Consider the following 19951-nt stretch of genomic DNA (forward strand, 5'->3'; position numbering starts at 1 on the left):
TAAGCAAATATGAAAAAGGCAAAAATATTTTTCCATATCCTTAAATGTCTATATCTTGCTTTTTAACATTATATTATAACACATGGAAAACATTTTGCTGTCTGCATAACCATAGGTGTTATATGTGATAGGCAGATTCTTATTCTGGGGCATTGTTTTTGCCTAAAGATCTGCATAGTCTCACTGAAATGATGATATTGATTGTTAAGTCAACAGAAAACTATCACAAGGGACTATAGATTTCTATACCAATATTCTGTTCTGTTACATTAAAATGTCATTACTGAATCGCCAAGTTTTCCCCCTGCTGTAATATTATTCTCTGTTGATTGCCTGGCTGAGTTGAAATTTGAAGCTGTCACCCTCAGACTTGCAAAAGTGATTCAACTTCACTTATAAGGAAGTGAAATTAAATATTCATTCAAGGGCTGCATTTCAAGTTCAAACCCTCTGAAATTCCTTAAGGCAAATTATATTTAAGTTGCAACTCAGTTTTTCTTCCATTTTGTGCAGCTAAAATACAAAATGTCTACAATGATTGGACAAACAGCAGAAGAATAAGTTATCTGAAGTACAAACATTTTTCCTTTTTTAAAACTTTCCTCGAACTTAGTGAATTTTTCTTTTATTGTGAAGAAACTTTCGTTATTATTGCTGGAGCTCCTTGTCCAGAGTATCCCAATTGCAAATCTCCTTTCCATTCAAGGCAGACATAATTATATTTCCTTCTCTTTGGAAGGGATTAAATATTTTTCTAAATGGGAGGAATGAAAGGAGGGGATAGTGATTTATTTTGGCTAATGGGAGGTAATAAATATTTTTCAAAGATGGAAATTAGTCAGTTAACCTTTATTTCCCCTGTCCTAATAGAGACTTTTATAATAGGTAAGGATTTAGACAGAACAAACAAGCTTTCCTACCCAATCCTCTGAGCATTTATATGTGGTCCCATTTATTCTCCTTTCTTAAAGTCATATTCATTTTACAAGGAGAAAGATGTAGAAAGATATCAGAAAGGGCTTTTTATATATCAACCCTGTACAGCTTTTCACCTTTACAGATGTGATTCCTATTATCTATCACTGGTGCTCTAATTTGTTCTTTGAGAACATAAGAAAGAAGAGGTAATCTTTGGGCATGGAATCCAGGGTATGGCAGCAAAAAAGAAATTCTTAAGCATCACTTCCTACTCTTCTGAAAGTAGACTACTGGGGACAGAGTACAACTTCCAGAAGGGACGTGGGAGGAAGCTGAAAATGGTACTGCCTGACATGCCAAATGTGTCCTTCCAGTATATTCTTGTATTATACTTGCACAGAAGTATAGCTTCAGACTGTCCCTTAGATAAGCAGCCCCTGAATATAATATCAAGGCAATGAATAAAGTCTCTCCATCATAAAAAGGGGAAATGTGTCTCCTAGGCAGAACCATGAAAAGACATGGCAGGGGGAGAAGAGGGAGGCTGTCTGTACCAATATATCACAGTGTAGTAAAAAAGAGAATTTAAATCCAAGTATTTTATTTCAATTTTTATTACTGCTATTTTCCAGTGTGTTTGATTATTAGATGGCATGAATAAACAAAGCAGGAAGAGTTGTCAATAACTCTTATGTCTAGGTACATCAGGGGACCTCTCTCCCTTTCCTTTTTCCCTTCACGTGGATGGAAGTAATCTCAGACTTTATCCCTGGTAACATCTTATACTTATGAACCATATTTTTCCATTAAATCCTGTATTTTGCCTTATGGGCAGTCTCATTCTTAGACACTAGGCTTGTAAAAGTGTAAGAAAACTTCTTCTATTTTGCTCTTGCTCTGTAATGATTTCAATTCCATCCCCCCCCCAAAAAAGGGATAAAAATTATTACATCCCAATCATATTTTCTATATATTTAATTAAGTAATAAAATATGAGACAAAACTTATGAGCTATATTGGATAACAGATTTTTAACTTACAATAAAAGCATGAAAATAAAAAGTAAACATTTAGGTGAACAGACTACACTACCAACTATTAGAAGTAAATGTCTTGATCGGCTAGAAAAGAGTATGACAAGACTTTATATTGTCACGTTATGTATTTAACTTATAGGCAGAGTATACATCATGTAAAATGCCAAGTTGGATATATCAAAAGCCAGAATTAAAGTTGCTTAGAGAAATATCAACATATCTCAGATATGCAGGTGATACTACTCTACTGGCAGAAAGTGAAGACAAATAAAGAAGCCTCTTGTTGAGGGTAAAAGAGGAGAGTATGAAGGATAGATTGAAGTTTAACATTTTAAAAAATCACAACTAAAATCTTGGCAAATGGCCCCATCACTATCTAGAAAAAAAAGAGGGAGAAGAAATGGAAGTAATCTCAGACTTTAAATTTGTGAGCTCAAAGTTCACTTTTGTGGCCACAACTATCAAATTAGAAGCTGCTTCTTGGAAGATTTTGGGAGAGCATTCTTAAAAGCAGAGACATCACCTTGCCGGCAAAAATCTGTATAATCAAAACTATATTTTGTGAGTTTTTTTTTCCCCAATAGCAATGTATGGCTGTGAGAGTTTTGAGCATCCCTTGGACAGCAAGGAAATCATATCAGTCAATACTTAAAGAAATTAATTCAGATTAATCACTAGAAAGTCAAATACTGAAAACAAAGCTTAAATACTTTGTTCACATAATGAGAAAACAGAAAAATATTGGAAAACATCCTGAGGCTGGGAAAGATTAAGGCAAAAGGGGGATGGTAGCAGATAAGAGGGATAGATAATGTCATAGAAACATTAATGAACCTTAATTGGGAAAGATTTGTAGAGATAGTGGAAGATAGAAGAACCTGACATACTATGTTCCTTAGGGTTCCAAAGAGTTTAACAACAACATTGTGTTCTCAAATCCCAATTTGCTTAATAGCCAGATAGGAAAAAGGGGAAGGAAAAAGTGTAGAGAGTCACTAGCAAGAAGGAAATTTTCTTTTCCCTTGGAGTAGGTAGAGAAGACTTTTGCCCACACTTTCCCTGGGCTATGCTTGATCAGAATTGCACATTTGACCTTGTTTGTCTTTTTAACTTTGATTGTGACATTGCTGCTGATTGAGAGTCAATTCATATTAGTATGACCTTTGGCAACACACAATGGTTCTGCACAGTAACTTCCTCTTGGTTATTTACTTGTGTTAGCTTCTTGTTTCTTTTTCCTATGAGCTCTTTTTTTTTTTTTTTTTTTTTTTTTAAGACTGAATCTTTTTTATTTGTATGTCCCGTTATTTTTCCTCTAATTTTCCCAAATGAATACAAAACTATTCAGCAGTAAGCCTCACAAATTATATTCAAAACAAAATTACAAATGTATTGTTATTTGCACACCTAGAAAGTGACAGTCTAAAAAGCAGGAAACTTGTTTCATTATTTTCTTAATGACATTGCAAGTATTTGTTTTTCAGGGTTCTTAATCTTTTATCATAGACTACCTCTTGATCCCCTTGGGGCAACTGGCATGAAGCCTAGAGACTCCTCCTTGGAGTGGTTTTCAAAGTATAAAATACATACTATATAAAGGAAACCAAATATATTGAAATGAAGCTGTAATTTTATAATCATGTTCATCAAGACCCCTTGAATATGCAAGACCTCAAGATCCAAACCTGTATTTTCATTTGTTGAAGAAAAATGTTTCCTTCATGTCTTACAAAGAATTCTGATAAACTAGGTATTGAATGCTAATATTGGGTTTACAACTGAGATCCTGTTAATGGAGCTCTTAAGATTTATACAGCACTTTACAAACATTATCATTGTAGTTTTTGTAGTACCCAACTTTCTAATGCATGTTTATTATGGTTCTCTGTATACACTTTTCCTTTTCTTCCAATTCCTCCCAATTCCATGAGAAAACAGAATCATTCATTCCCACCACCTTCTAGCCCAGTTTTTAAACACACATCCTGTATGACCAACTGTTTGCAAGCCAATTATGAATAAAAGAAACCAAATGTTATTCCATAAATTAACCCATTTATTGTTGGAGTATGGGCTACAGATATTTGATAAAGATTTTACTGGTCTTTCAATTCCTTCAATCTTCTGATGGCAGATTTGACTGTGACTGCAGAGGTGGTATTGTAGGTCCATGCACCACCAGCTACTGTTTTCATACAGGATCCACAATGCCAGATACCCACAGCCCGTCTCTTCATTTTGGTCTTGCCACAGAAGGAGCAGGTATACTTGGCATGCTGGCTAATTTCAATTTTCTTCACCATTTTTCTGAGGGACGCACCGTAACGTGTTCCATATTTACCAACAATTCCGATCTTCTTGGTACGTTTAGCCATGTCGACAGACGTAGGGCCGGAGCTCGGAGAGCTCCTATGAGCTCTTTTCAAGACAACTGTTAAACACATGTTCCTCCTGTGGGCTTAGGGCATCCTGGGAAAAGCCCACACTTGCCCAAAAGGGCAGGTGCATGATTCCTAAGTGTTATAAGTATTATGATATCTGATATACTTTTTTTCAATTCTAAATTTTATGAACCTATGATCTAACAATATTTCTAAAATCACATAAACAGAAAAGGACAAGTATCAGGAAATGGAAGAAAAGATAGGAAATAAAATTAGAACAATTCAATCTTGAACGATTCAAACAATTTTTTAATGGGCCAGGAGAAAGATCACAGACACAAACCCTAATAATTTCTTAGAGAAGTTGAACTCATATAAATCATTTGTGATAGAAGGAGTACCAAAGGACATTAAAAACATCCTTAGCAAACATTTGAGTTACTTGATACATAGAGAAAGATGTAACCAAGTAGGGAAGGGAAGAGAAAGGAAAGGAAAGAGAAGAATTTATATAGCATATACTATACACCAAATTCTGTGCTGTTTTTTTGTTTGTTTATTTGTTTTTTACAATTACTCATTTGAGTAATTATATTACTGAGAGGTTGATTCTACTATTATCCCCATTTCACAATTGAGGAAATTAAAGTAAACAAAAGTTAAGTGATTTGCCTAGAATCTCAAAACTGGTAAGTATCTGAGACAAGATTTGAATTTAGATCTTCCTGCTCCTAGACCCAGTACTCTATCCATTGTGACATCAGGTGCCTCTGGCATGGATGAAGTATACATAGAAGACATCCACGCACATTGTGAAGATATGTTTGACCCATAGAAAGCAATGAATGAGCGATTGTTGATTGTTCGAGGAGGGGGTGATTCAAAGTTAATTGAAGAAAAAATATAAAAAAGTAGGGAGAAGCCTTAGACTATATATATATGAATTTTATATAGAGATATATGTACAAATATATGCTATTAAGAGACATCAATAACTACTGAGTTATATTTAAACATTCTGATTAATAAAGTTTCAATAAGGACTACTGATACCAACATTGAGGGAAAATTCAATGAGAGGTTTTGTTTTTTTGTAAGTGATATTCTATAGTACATCACAACTTTACTATCACACAAAATTAAAAGATATAGGAAATACTGCTTGTGGTATTTTAAGATGTATGCGTTTGATTTGGTAGAGCAAAAAAATGACCTTAAAGAATCTTTTCTGGTAAGCTATCACTCAACTTCACATTAAAATTAATCAAGATTTTAAAGACTTAATGGCAGAGGCAATATTACACATTGTTTGACAAATCTCTGACCAAGAAGAACAAGCTTGGCTTGAAATAGTAACATATATAGTTACTATAAGTGTATAGTATATAGTTCTTTAATAATTCCAAATTTCACTCCAAAACAAAGTAATATCACTTTACAACCAATATTCTGCCATTTTTTGCATAATTTTAAGTTATGGAATCTAACATTCCCTGAAGATTCCTAAGATGATATCATAGAGATGGCAATAATGATATACATGATATGTGGGAGTAGAATGCCATAATAAGGAACTCTAAAAAAGGATCACAATAAAGGATGTCATCAGAGAAATGTATGGTTGTTAAAAATGATATTTACCTTGCATTCTCATGCTATGAAAAGAAAGTAAAGAACCCTCAAATATTCTGAGGGAATTTTCTATGGCAAAATTTTGAGAAGATTAAAGAAATTTTATAGGAGGGACAGATATAGATCAACATCACTGAAGGAAATGGTTTCAATCAATGAAATCACAGATCCATCAAAGTATTTGAGAATAATTTCTCTGATTCTGACAATTACCTCATCAACTGAATTATAAAAATTGTTATTTTGCATTGATATTTCCATAATGGACAATTCAATCAATAAGCATTGATCAGTCTCAATAATTTCCAAAACTTCTAATTAGGTCATGCATATGCACGTATTGTCTTTTTTCATTTAACTGTATCATATATTATTTGTAAATATTTATACACTTAAATTAATGTATTTTTTCTATATGTATATATCCATAAAATCAAATGGCAGTAAATTTTGGTTTTTAATAAAATTCACTAGTGTAATATATACTTTATATTCAGTTTTTATTCAAGGAAGTTACCTCATAAGCAATATTCATTGCAGTTGTTGATAGCTTCAAACAGAAATACATTACCTTTGTACACATGCAGAGGAACAGCTAGGTGACACAGTGAAGAGAATGCTAGACCTGGAGTCAGAACGACTCAGCGTCCTAAGTTCAGATTCGGTATCAGATAAGTTATTTAACCCTGTTTGCCTCAGTTTTTTCTTCTATGAAATGAGCTTGAAAAGAAATGGCAAACTATTCCTGTCTTTGCCAAGAAAATCCCAAACAGAAGTTACAAAAATTCTGACATAATTAAAATGACTGAATAACAATGTACACAGAGAGTGCAAGATTAATTTTAAAATAATTTTTTATTCACTTCTTTGGACTTAAAATGCTATAAATATGCTCTCTGTGAAATTTTAGTAAAGTTGAGATATAAATTCTCTCAGAAAGTCACTTTCTACTATAAAGTCAGCAAATCAGGCATCTTTAGTGTGATACACAGGAAAATATTTTCTCTATCCCCCTTAAAATAGAACTGGATTCCTCTGTCAATTAGAATATCACATATGCTAGTTTGAGGAAACATGTCTATTATCTTCCTTTTTACTGTAATTTTTTGCAACAGAAAATAGAGATTATACAAATTGTCTGTTTCATCAGACTCATTTAAGATATTTCTGAAATATGTGATAAAGCATTATGACTTCACTTGAAGCAAACATGTTATCTAAGCTATTTTTAATGTTAAATTTTCTTTTTTGTTACACTGCTTTCCAAATACTGTCCCTAAATCTTGCTATCCTTTGCATAATTTTGTTCTCTTATAGCATTCTTGTGCCCTTGTTCTTTGCTAAAGACAAAAGGAGAGTAAAACTACAGGCCTATCAATCAAAAACAACACAGTCAGCACCAAGTCCAATAATGAAAACCATGATTTCATAAATCATCTTCCACAGGTTGAGGTCATCTTTTAAAAATTTCTTATCAGGAACAGCTGAGTATTCTCATAGTCATTCATTCTTTGGTCTTTAATGAAAACAACAGAATGGATGTCAGAATACAAATGATGTGACCTTTCTTAACTTTAAAAAAATATGCTGAGATATGGCCTGGCTGTGTCCTTGAAATGAAGTGAAGTAAGGTATTTTTTTTAATAGAGCAAAAAATGACCTTTATTTCAAAGTTTAGTAATAATATGAATTTTCTACACTTTCTAATCATATTTGAGCTTCAATTAATCAAAAGAAAATTTCATTTAAGGACAGTGCTTCAAAAGATCACTTCCCTGCAATGACTGACAACTTTTGAACAAGAAAATTGCCAAAGAAGCTTTTTTGTCATTTCTAATTTTAGCTAAATCAATGATCTTTTGATAAACAGTGTCCTGTTTAGAGGATTCATGTTTTAAAAAGTAGAAAGTATAGAATTAGTGATCATCTAATAGTTACAGACTATATAAGAAATCTAGATCTTTTAAATAATTGTCAATTTTTAACTATATGGATCAGACAATCCAAATGTTTTGGTTTTGTCAATCTGACTTTCTTGTCCGAGTAATAATGCCTATGCTAATCATAATAACATTTTCTAGTAGCAAACCACCACTTGTTGGTTCATAACTTTTCAAAAGAAAAGAATAGCTAATGAAAAAATTATATATATATATGTATATATATGTGTATATATACATATACATATATATATACACATATATATACATATATATATGTATATATGAAGAAACAAAGAGGAATAGAGAGCAGGAAAAGAAAATTCCCAAATAGTTGTGGTTTTGCTCTCAAATTTTATTTGAATATGCATTACAGTCAGCCAATTAGTATTTATTAAACAACTATTATGTGGTGGACCAGGGTTTCTTAAACCTTAAACCTTTTCTACTCACAACCTCTTTGCATCCAAAAATTTTTTACACAATCTCACTCCGTGGTGTTTCTGGCAGCTTTCGTGCATGCTCAGTGCAATGTGTGTTTATTGTGTGTTCAGAAAAAAGACTCTAAGGAAATCATGTGATGTGATTTTCATTTCATTCACTTATTATGTGTTTGATTTTGAATTGATTTTTGATCCTTATGTTCAGAAATCTTTTAGTGTTGCCAATTTTTTTATAACCCCCATGTCCAGTTATGTGATCCTACGTAGGATCATGACCCACAATTTAGGAAGTTTTGTGGTTGTCAATGAGCTAAGTTTTGGGGATACAAAAAAGAGCATAAACCAATGCCTACTCTCTCTTTGGAGAGTCTGTACTCTCAAGGAGCCGACAGTCTAACATAGGAGACAACAAGCATACACACAAACACACACACACGCATACACACAAGTCTGGGGAAAAAAAAGATGCAGACAGGCTAAATAAGTGATGATATCAGAGGCAAGATATGAAGATAAAAGAAGACTGGGAAGGATTTCTGATAGAAAGTGGGAAATTAGCTGGGATTCTCCCAATTAATTTAGCAAGATTTAAAATTTCTTTGTGCCTATTAAAAAGAATATTAAAAAACACCACAGGAAGGTCAGAAATGTGTGAGATTATTACTAAATAGGGGATTTATGACAAAACTTAGATAAGAAATGCACAGGTGAAGACTTAAGAAATCTGGAAAGGTGGAGATAAAACTAAATAAAAACTTAAATTTGATAAAATATTGAAGTAGTGATGATGAGGATGAAGAGAGCATCAATATAATATTTTAAGGTTTGCAAAACACTTTACAAACATTATATTGTTTTATCATCATAGGTGCTATTATTATTATTATACAAATAAGCATGAGGGAAGGCATAGGTTAAGTAGTTTATAGAGTAAGTATAATAAGAATCTAGGATGGATTTTTAACTAGCCTTCCTGATTCCTGGTCTGCAACTTGTGATTTAAAGTATTTTCCTTTAAGTTTCCTTTCTTTTGCATTATATATTATGCATTTTTTAGAGGAACACTTTATTTTCTCTTGGATTATTGTTATTTATAAATGTAATATGTATTACCTCCTAGGTAGTAATCACTAAGTGCTGTCTTTCTCTCTTCAGTACCTAACCCAGAGCTTTTTCACAAGGAAGACAATGTTCTGAATAAATTGGGAAAAGACAGATGGAAAAGGAAATACACATTTATACAATTCCTACTATGAACGAGGCAAAGTGCTAAGAAAGTTTTGCAAATATCTCATTTAATTCATAAGAACCCTACCTTACAAGGTAGTGCTATGATTATTTCTATTTTACAGTTAGGCAAACTGAGCAAATAGACATGAAATTATTTTCTCAGGTTCACAAAGCTAATAAGTGTCTGAAACAAAATTTGAACTCTGGTCTTTCAGACAATCATTCTATTCACTGTGCCACAAGTTGTCTTTATATTCAGCATTTCTATGGAGTTTGCTCAATCTTCTGATTGTTATAAACCTATGTAACAGTTTTCACACTATTCAATTGTATATGATAATTTGCCCACCACATATATTTTATATGTCTTTTTATTCCCAGAATTTGACACTTAATAGATACTTAATAACTATGCGTTTGCTGATTAGTTAAATAATAGCATGTTTTTAAATATTTTTGAATTTAACTTCTAAATATAATTTCATAGTGAATTTTTTTATTTTCAAAGCATCTGTTATTTCAGTCATGTTTATATGTACAAATTTTAAAATGCAAAAGGCTAATGTGTGTATATATGTGTGTATACACACACCCACACACCCATTAACTATCAATTTCTTAAAAGTATTCATCTTGGCACTTACTGAGTTTGTTTTTTTCTGTTTTGTAAGGAATTAATGCTTTATTGTTGATTGTATTGTTTTCTTCTTTCTCCTCATTTATTGTTAACAGGCAGGCAGGTAATCAACAAGCATTTATTATATGTTTACAATGTGCCAAGTATTGTGTTAAGTACTGAGAATATATGTGTGTATATTTCAATTTCCTTGTATGTATGTGTATATATATATATACACATACATACAAGGAAATTGAATCTCTGCCTTCAAGCAACTTAAATTCTAATGGAGGGAAACAACATACAAAAAGGAAGTGAAAAGATAAAAAATGAACGACTCTCAAGTGGGAACATGGTGGCAAAATATTGAAAGAGCCTGAAGCACAGCCAAAAAGGTAGTATAGAAGGAACTCCAGAAGAAAATCACAAATAGGAGAAGTGGACCAGAATAGCAGAGAGATATTTGTTAACCAAAAGAAATTTTTTAACAATTCAATTTCAATTTATATTTTCCTTAAGTACCAGAATCTAATAGATAATGCATGTAGAGTTTAAGTATTAATAAAATAGCAGGAGACAGCAGAGTACATATTGTACCTAATGAATGTAACTGACAATAGAATTTGAGACAAAGGCTTTTGTATTTTCAGACTGCTTAAGGATTAATGGGCCCTGAGGCAAAGCCAAATGAACTACTGAATATATCTAATATGATTAAAAATATCAGTAAACATCAAACCACAAATTTCTTCTTGTATTTTACACTCTATTATTCTTGGAAGACAGACCTCAAAATATTTTTCTTTGTTTTTTAATTAAAGCTTTTTATTTACAAAACATATGCATGGGTAATTTTTCAACATGAACTCTTGCAAAACTTTGTTCCAAATTTTTCCCTTCTTCTCCCCACCTCCTCCCCTAGATGGTGTGTGGTCCAATACATGTAAATATGTTAAAACATGTACTAAATATGATATATAATATACATATATATGTATACATATATGTATGTATATATATATATATATATACACACACACACATATATACAAACATACATATTTATACATTTATCTTTCTGCACAAGAAAAATCAGATCTAGAAAGGGGAAAAAAAACCCTGAGAAGGAAAACAAAAATACAAGCAAACATCAATAAAAAGCAAGAAAATGCTATGTTGTAGGCCATACTCAATTCCCATAGCCTCTCTCTGGGTGTATATGGCTTTCTTCATCAATGAACAATTGGAACTGATTTAAATCATGTCTTTGTGGAAGAGAGACATGTTCATCAGAATTGATCATCGTATAGTCTTCTTGTTGCTGTGTATGATGATCTTCTGGTTCTGCTCATTTCATCAGTTCATGTAAGTCTCTCCAGATCTCTCTAAAATCATCCTCCTGGATCATTATATACCTCAACAACGATACTGTATGAGGATGTATTCTGATGGAAGTGGATCTCTTTGACAAAGAGCTCTAACTCAATTTCAATTGATCAAGGATGGATAGAAGCAGCTACCCCAAAGAAAGAACACTGGGAAATGAATATAAACTGCTTGCATTTTTGTTTTTCTTCCCGGGTTATTTATACCTTCTGAATCCAATTCTCCCTGTGCAACAAGAGAACTGTTCAGTTCTGCGCACATATATTGTGTCTAGGATATACTGTAACCTATTCAACATGTATAGGACTGCTTGCCATCTGGGGGAGGGGGTGAAGGGAGGGAGGGGAAAAAGCGAAACAGAAGTGAGTGTAAGAGATAATGTTGTAAAAAATTACCCTGGCATGGGTTCTGTCAATAAAAAGTTATTTTTAAAAAATTAAAAAATAAAAAATAAAATCATCCTCCTAATTATTTCTTATAGAACAATAATATTGCATAACATTCATATACCAAAATTTATTCATCCATTCTCCAATTGATGACATCCATTCAGTTTCCAGTTTCTAACCACTACAAAGAGGGCTGCCACAAACATTTTTATAACTGTAGGTCCCTTTTCCTCCTTTAATATCTCTTTGGGATATAAGCCCATTAGAAACACTGCTGGGTCAAAGGGTATGCACTGTTTGATAACTTTTTGAGCATAGTTCCATACTGCTCTCCAGAATGGTTGTATTCGTTCACAGTTCCATCAACAATACATCAGTGTCCCAGTTTTCCCACATCCCCTCCAACATTTGTCATTATCTTTTCCTGTTATTTTAGCCAATCTTTGCATATAATTACTAGTGATTTTGAGCACCTTTTATGTGACTAGAAATGTTTCAATTTCTTCATCTGAAAACTGACTGTTCATTTCCTTTGACTATTTATCAGTTGGAAAATGGCTTGAATTCTTATAAATTTGATTTAATTCTCTAAATATTTTAGAAATGAGTTCTTTATCAGAACCTTTGAATGTAAAAAATGTTTTCTCAGTTTATTGTTTCCCTTCTAATCTTGTACAAAACCTTTTTAACATAATATAATCAAAATTATCTATTTTGTGATCAATAATTATACCTAGTTCTTTGATCAGAAATTCCTTCCTCCTCCACAAATCAGAATATTTTTCAACATTTATTTTGAAACCATCCTTTTCTGATTTTTAAAATAGTTTGTGATTTGTAACATAGTTTTGAAGGGAGCCCCCAAACTCTAAAACTCCTTGAAGGAGAGATTCTCCTTGGACTCTGTGTCTGTGGGGCCCTGCCCAAAGGAAGCCAGATAAATGGCTTCATTCTGTTATCTAAGTGTGACTAGTTAAGTCAGGAGTTGGAGATTCTAAACCTATTGAATTGGAAACATACCCATTCAATTGAAGATTTTTCTATTCAAATCCAGCTCAAGCTGAAACCCATCTTGTAGTTAAAAAGAGACAACTTGGAGCTCAATCCCTGCAGAGGAGCTAATATGACATGCCAAAGAAACTCTCTCTCTTCCTGGCATATTAGAAAACTGTCTGCTGGGATGATATTCTCTTCCAAAGTTACCCTCTCTTTATCCTCACCTATTTCCCTAATGACTTTATATCTCTCTGTCGGGACTTTACTTTGTATCTCTCTGTCGGGACTTTGCCACTAAGGAATTCAGCCTTTCTATTCATGCATAGCAAAGGCTGACTTCCCAATGCCTAAAATAAACTTCTTTTTATCAGTCTAGCTTTTTTGCCTTAGTAAATTCCTTTACAAAGGATCTCTGTGCTGCCAGAAGGCAGGTTCCCAAAACTCCCAACCCATGTGCCAAATTCCATGGGGATTTAGAGGAGCCAAACTTCTTCATTTGGTTCTCTGAACCGCTAAACTGCCACTAACCTTATCACCTAACTCCCTGACCACCAGGAACCCTAATCTCCTGATTTGGTTTCCTGGATCTAATCTCATCAGTTTGGATTGTAGTTACATTATAATAATTTTTTAGATAAAATATTTATTGAAAATTATAACTACTGTTTGGGTTTATAAATTACATTGCATTTTTATCAGAAATTTAAAAAAATTTTTATCAAAGAGACAGGATAGGGATTAGGATATTGAATATCAAATACCCTTGTAGGGATTCTACTTTCTTAAAGGTGTTTACATAGTGATCATTCAACTTTCAACCAATCTCCACCCAGTGTTTTCTGACTAAGAGTTTGGTAGGCATTTCTACTTGCACATCACTATCACATAAAATTCACCAAATCAAAGCAGACATATAATTTTTCCCCTAGAATATTTCCAGCAAATACTTATTTACATATGCATTCTTATATTTTATATTCATGAAATACATATTAATTAAATTAATAGACATCATTTTATAATGCCTGATTTGATACATTATCTCCAAGATCATGTGTCTGGGAATTTCAAGAAAAAAATCCAGCAATGAAGACATTTAAGAACGATTTCATATTAAAATTAATATTTCATATCACAAGCAATTTGAAGGTATAATCTATAAAAGTTTTAGAAAAAAATCAGAATTTTGGACAGTAAGATGAACCTTATCATTCCACAGAAATTGCTATTTACAAAGTTAGAAATGATCTTAGTTGTCAAATCCAATAACCTTTTCTCAGTCCTGACTCTCATTGACTTTTCTGCAATCATTGACAATGCTGATCAGTCCTACCTAGATACTCACTTTTTTCTGGGTTTTCAGAATACTCCTTCAGAACACTTCCTAGCTATCTGACTAGTCCTAGCCCATTTGCTGTAATTTCCTTCAAATAAGGCCCTCTAAATGGAGGTGTTTCACGGAGGTCCAATTAGATCAGGACCCCCCTTTTCTTCTCTCAGACTTAATGATCTCTTTAGCTCTGACAGATTTAATTAACATATCTATCTTGATATATACCTATCCTAACCCAAGCTTTGTACTGACTTTGAATTTTACATATTTATCTTTCAAACATCTTGAATTAGATGTCCAATAAACATCTTAAACTCAATATTCCCTAAAGTGTGGATTTCCTATTCAGTGAAGTCTAATGGTTTCTTATTTCTTCCAGTGCCAAATACAAAGTTCTATATTTGGTATTCAAAAGATTTCAGTTTAATCTTGTCCCTTCCTACTTTTTCAGTATTCTTATACCTTCTTTCCTGATACCTATTCTTTGATTCAAGCAACTAGATAGTGAAGTGACAGTGCTGGATCTGGAATAAGTAAGATTCATTCATCTTCTTGAGTTCACTCTGACTTCAGACACTTTCTAGCTGTGGCAAGTCACTTAACCCTATTTGTTTCCATTTCCTGACCTATAAAATGAGCTGGAGAAGGAAATGGCAAATCATTTCAATATCTTTGTCAAGAAAAACCCCAAAGAGTTATCTATGACTGAAAACTCAACCACCACCACCAGATTCTTTGATCTAATAATGATTCTGGTCTAGAAACAAGACATCTATTTCTTGCCTTCAAGCTTTTTCTCTGTAAGTCTTTCATCCCTGGAAAAAGTTCTGTGTCTGATATGACTATTGACCTCCTTGAATTTCTTTAAGTTCCATCATTTTTTTTTTTTATTTGAAGCCTTTCTCAATTCCTCTTAATCCTAAGGCCTTACCTCTCAATTATTTATCTAATATATAACAAATATTAGTTTGTTGCTTCCTCATTGGATTGTAAGAACCTAAAGGTATTTTTTTACTTCTTTTTACATTCTTAAAACATATAAAACAGTAGCTCCTGTTAATAAACATTTAACAAATGTTTATTGATTTGAATGGAAGCATTGCAAATGTGCATTAAGTGGAATGGGCATCCACACTTGGATGAAACTACAAATCCTTCAAAGTTTTTACCAAAATATAATTCTGCAGTTACCAAATTATGAATAGTACATTTGAATAAAAAACAAGGAAATTATCTTTTTCTTAGACTATTTCCCCTAACCAAGCCATCTGAAGATTAGGTTTTTATAAAAGGAAATATGTTTTGGAAATGAAGTTGTACATAATAAGGTTTACTATTTGGTGGAAATGATTCATTTAAGTTTACAAAAGATTCTTTTTGATATTTATATTGATATTGACAAAACAAGATGATTATTGTTTTTAAATTTCCAGTCTCTATTCTCATCTTACTTCTCTTCTTTTTGTTTCTCTTTGTACCTATAGTACTTCTCTAAATAGTAGGTATAAAATCACTTTTGATTTTAACTAAATTATCATTTCACTAGAATAGTGAAGGGACTAGTGACTATTCTTGTTTTATTGGTATAAGCTTATGTCAAGGGAGACTACTCCTTCCCTCAATTCAGGTTAAGACCTCCTCTGCAATTTACAATTTTATGAATGTGGTATAGAAGAGTGCTAGCCTCAGGGTCAGGAATGAGAACATAGTATGTTAGGTAATTCTGAGACTTTTTTTCCCCCCAAAGTCAAACTCTAAAAATTGTTAATCAATGAATTTTAAACTGAATAGAAGGCAGCATGATTAATCTTTTAAAGACATTTTAAAGCAGATAACCACTTGAGTAGTTGTTTTCAGATAGTGATATTTATCTGTAATATGCCAAAAAATTCTAAGAGGACCAGTATTAATTATTCTAAATTTATAAAATGATTCTTTCCTACAATTGAAGTTTGATTTTATAATTTCTCTAAATATTTCTCAGTACTTTCTTTTGGGGAGGGATGAAGAAACTAGATTCTACATTAAAAGTGAATACATCTGAAGTTCTTCAATGGTATTTTTCAAATGCAATAACAAGATTAAAAATTCTACACTCTTTGTATTATTTGTATATTCTTTCAGGAAAGTCAAAACAGGCCAAATGGGAATCAGCCTCTCTAGGAAAAGAGCCAAAGAAGTCTTATTTGAAATACAGTTTACTTGTTTCCCCCTGATTTTGGAAGGTGAACATTATACACTATTAGTCAAAAATTCTAATTAATTTTCTAAGCTTCCTTTTAGTGGCAAAATTTGCATATTGTGGGTATTAATTACTAGAATGGATTTATGCTCTGGTTTTGTTATTACTGGTAGGCCAAGAACACTTAACATGACCTATGAAGAAACACAGTCTGAATAATGAATACACTGATCACTTTATTAGAGGCAATAGACATAAGTTCCCTGCAACTTATTGGTAGACCCTCTAAGTCTGAACCCACCTTGACTTAGCAAATTAAATTCTAGTAGAAGGAGTCAAAGAATAAAATATGATCTTAGGTGATAATAATACTTAATTTTTGCAAAAGTTGATGAATGCTTGAAATAAAGGAATGTTTGACTGTATCCTACCCAATATACTCACTCATTAAGCAATTTTCCACAATGATGTTTGATATGTAAACATTAAATGAAGGTCTAAATATACAGGAAAACAAATTGAACACAGCACAGTAGGACTTGCTATAAACATCCAACAGCCTCCCCTTCATTTGGAAGAGAGCTTGCTTACCTATTCCAAAGATTAATGAGCAATCAGTTCTAAATTAAACTAAGACCTGCATTTAAATTTTCCTTTTCTCCTCTTTTGAAAGCTTGAATGAGTTACACTAATTGAAATAAAAGGCAGTTTTAAAAATTTTTTCCTTGTGTCGTACAATGTTATTAGCAACATGAATAATTGTTTCTGAAACATTTCCTACAGATTTTTTGAAAAATTCTTTATTTTCTTATGCAAATTTGGAAAGTAAGAGGACATGACAAGGAAAGGAATGTTTGCCAAATGATATGGAATCTAGCTCTCTATCAATTATTTTGAAAAAAGCTACATTTTTAAGGATAAAAGAAGAGAATTACATTTATGAACCTTATAGATACCATCAAAGAGGTCTAACTCTGAATTTCAATTTAATTAAAATTGATATAAACTATTTTTTCCTGGACATGTCAATATTTTTACAGTATAGGAAAACATAGTAGAAACCCATTCAAGAGATAAGGATAACACCTATGAAAGAAGCATTATATGAATAAGCCTATTTGTATACAAAGAATTCATGATCTGAGGTTTAGCAAGTTTGAATCCATAAAAAAAAAACAAAACAAAACAAAAAAAAACCAAACAAACAAAATAAAAACCCTTCTTATAGCTAAAATTTATTTTCTGGTGGTCCCGTTTTAAATAAACCCAAAATATGAAATTCCCAATTCATCCAAACAATAAATTAAGAACTAATGCTTTGTGTTTTTATAATGTATGCATATATATTCATTATTAAAGTAATTATTAAGTACTTACCACCCTCAAATCTGAATGATTATAAAAAAGGAATGAATGTAATGAATGGACATATTTACTTCCTTTGAGCAGCTTAGTTGATGTAACAGTAGCAACAACAAAACATGCATGAAATTTTTATGGGATAAAAAAGGGGATTATATGATCAGTTGCCAATATGAGTGATCCAAATGAGGAACCAGTATGAGCAATATGGACATCAAGTGATATGTGAGACTAATGTGAGTCAGACTGGTATAAGATATCCTTATAGAGGGAAGGTAGAATTTGATAAAATTGGGAAAAACATGATAAAGGAAAACTACCATAATAAATAATATCATTTAATTTACCAAAGCCTTTTAAAAATACTTTTCTGGACTATATGTTTAGGTGACATGAAATCACTCCAGCTTCACTCAGTTTTCTCAAATACAAAATGAGAGAAGCTGTACTCAGTGACTTCATACATGAAATACCAGGTACTAAAATTTTTCTCAGGATCACTCAGCAATTAATTGGCAGTCATAATTAATTGATTATGATTAATATTAATCAAAAGAGAGAGATAGAGATAGAAACAGAGAATCAGAGACAGAGACAGAGAGAAAAAAAGACAGAAAGAGACAGAGATAGAAACGAGAGGGTGGGGGAGAGGAAGAGAGAATAGGAGAAGAAAAGAAAAAAGAGTAGAGTGGAGAGGAGAGGAGACGAGAGGAGAGGAGAGGAGAGAAGAAGAGAAGAGAGGAGAGGAAAGGAGAGGAGAGGAGAAGAAAGGAGAGGAAAAGAGAGGAGAGGAGAGGAGAAGAGAGGAGAGGAGAAGAGAGGAGAGCAGAGGAGAGGAGAGGAGACTGAGACAGAAATGGAGATGGAGACAGAAATGGAGATGGAGACAGAAAAAACAGAGAGAGAGAGAAAGAGAGACAGACAGAGACAGAAAGGAGAGAGAGGAGAAGGAAAAGAATCACCAAAAAAAGCTTTACTCTATACTTCAGCCAAACTGGATTACCTCTTATGCTTGTAAATGTCGCTGCTACCTCTACTTTTGCTTATGTGATTTCCACTTGCTTAGAATTTATTCCTCCTCCATGTTTTTAAAATTCCTTCTTAGCTTTTAAAGCCTGAGTGAATGTCATCTTTTCTAAGAAGCTTTCCTGATTTTACAAACCATTTTGTTTGCCTCCTATATTATACATACCATGTATGGTTTTGTGTTATATTTACTTGAGAATATGTCCATCAGAGTATATGATCTAGGAAGTCAGGAATGGTTTAACTATATATTATGACCAACACTAATGGCTAGTAAGATGCTCTGCACAGAACAACAAATAATAAATATATACTTTATTTACTTGCTACTATAACCCAACTCAATATAGGATAATTTCCTCACCCCATGTTCAAAACAATTCATCTTTGAGGTTATAGAGAGAATGAGTCTGTTTTCAAATTTGTACTAATATTTAAAAATATCATCTCAGGAAGAAAAAAGTGCTTCATCTTGCTTTTAAAAAATTTTACTGTCATCAACATATTTCAGTAGAAGACTTTATTTACCTCAAGGGCATTCAGAAACATTTAACTTATGTTACTTTTATAATGTTATGAAAATCAGAATTATCTATTTTAAATTGGTTTAAATGGTGATATATTTTCTTGTTTAGAATTCAATTCAGAAGTAAAAAAAAATTAAAGAATTAATAAGGAAGGAAATTATTTAATAAGCTCCCACTATTTTTGCCAAAATGAACTTCCATGCCATTTCTACCCAAGATGTTACAGCAAAAATTTCGTCAAAATTGAATCTATTAGGATATGAGTTTCTTGAGAAGGATTGTTATGTTTTTGACACTGTAGTCCTATTGTCCATTATGGGTCCTGGATCAAAGAAGATACACAATAAGTTCTTGTTGAATATTTGTAGGTAATAAAAATAAAACAAATTTTTTTATTATCTATCGTCAGAGTTTCAGAATCTTGCAAAATTATTATTTTCCTTAGGCATTAAGGGTCACCTTTTCCTAATAAATTTTAGATTATGGTTTCTATTTTTATCTTCCTTCTGTGCATATCTGATTCCTACAATGGATGAATCTTTCCTTT

At 32.4% G+C, this 19951-nt stretch overlaps 2 protein-coding genes across 6 annotated transcripts in view; both read right to left on the bottom strand.

The window, feature by feature from the left end:
* PCDH9 (protocadherin 9) overlaps nt 1-19951 on the bottom strand; it is a 1035500-nt gene that overhangs the window by 230313 nt on the left and 785236 nt on the right. The window lies entirely within an intron of this gene.
* Nucleotides 3989-4372, bottom strand: LOC127553295 (60S ribosomal protein L37a-like). Its single transcript, XM_051983902.1, has one exon. It carries the CDS (start codon nt 4328-4330, stop codon nt 4052-4054), a length of 279 nt encoding a protein of 92 aa, XP_051839862.1. The 5' UTR covers nt 4331-4372; the 3' UTR covers nt 3989-4051.

The sequence above is a fragment of the Antechinus flavipes genome, chromosome 3 (genome assembly GCF_016432865.1).
Source record: "Antechinus flavipes isolate AdamAnt ecotype Samford, QLD, Australia chromosome 3, AdamAnt_v2, whole genome shotgun sequence".
NCBI classification, from domain to species: Eukaryota; Metazoa; Chordata; class Mammalia; order Dasyuromorphia; family Dasyuridae; genus Antechinus; species Antechinus flavipes.

Bases quoted from the DNA above. Each gene is read 5' to 3' on its own strand.
- LOC127553295 (XM_051983902.1), bottom strand. From the start codon at position 4,330: ATGGCTAAACGTACCAAGAAGATCGGAATTGTTGGTAAATATGGAACA.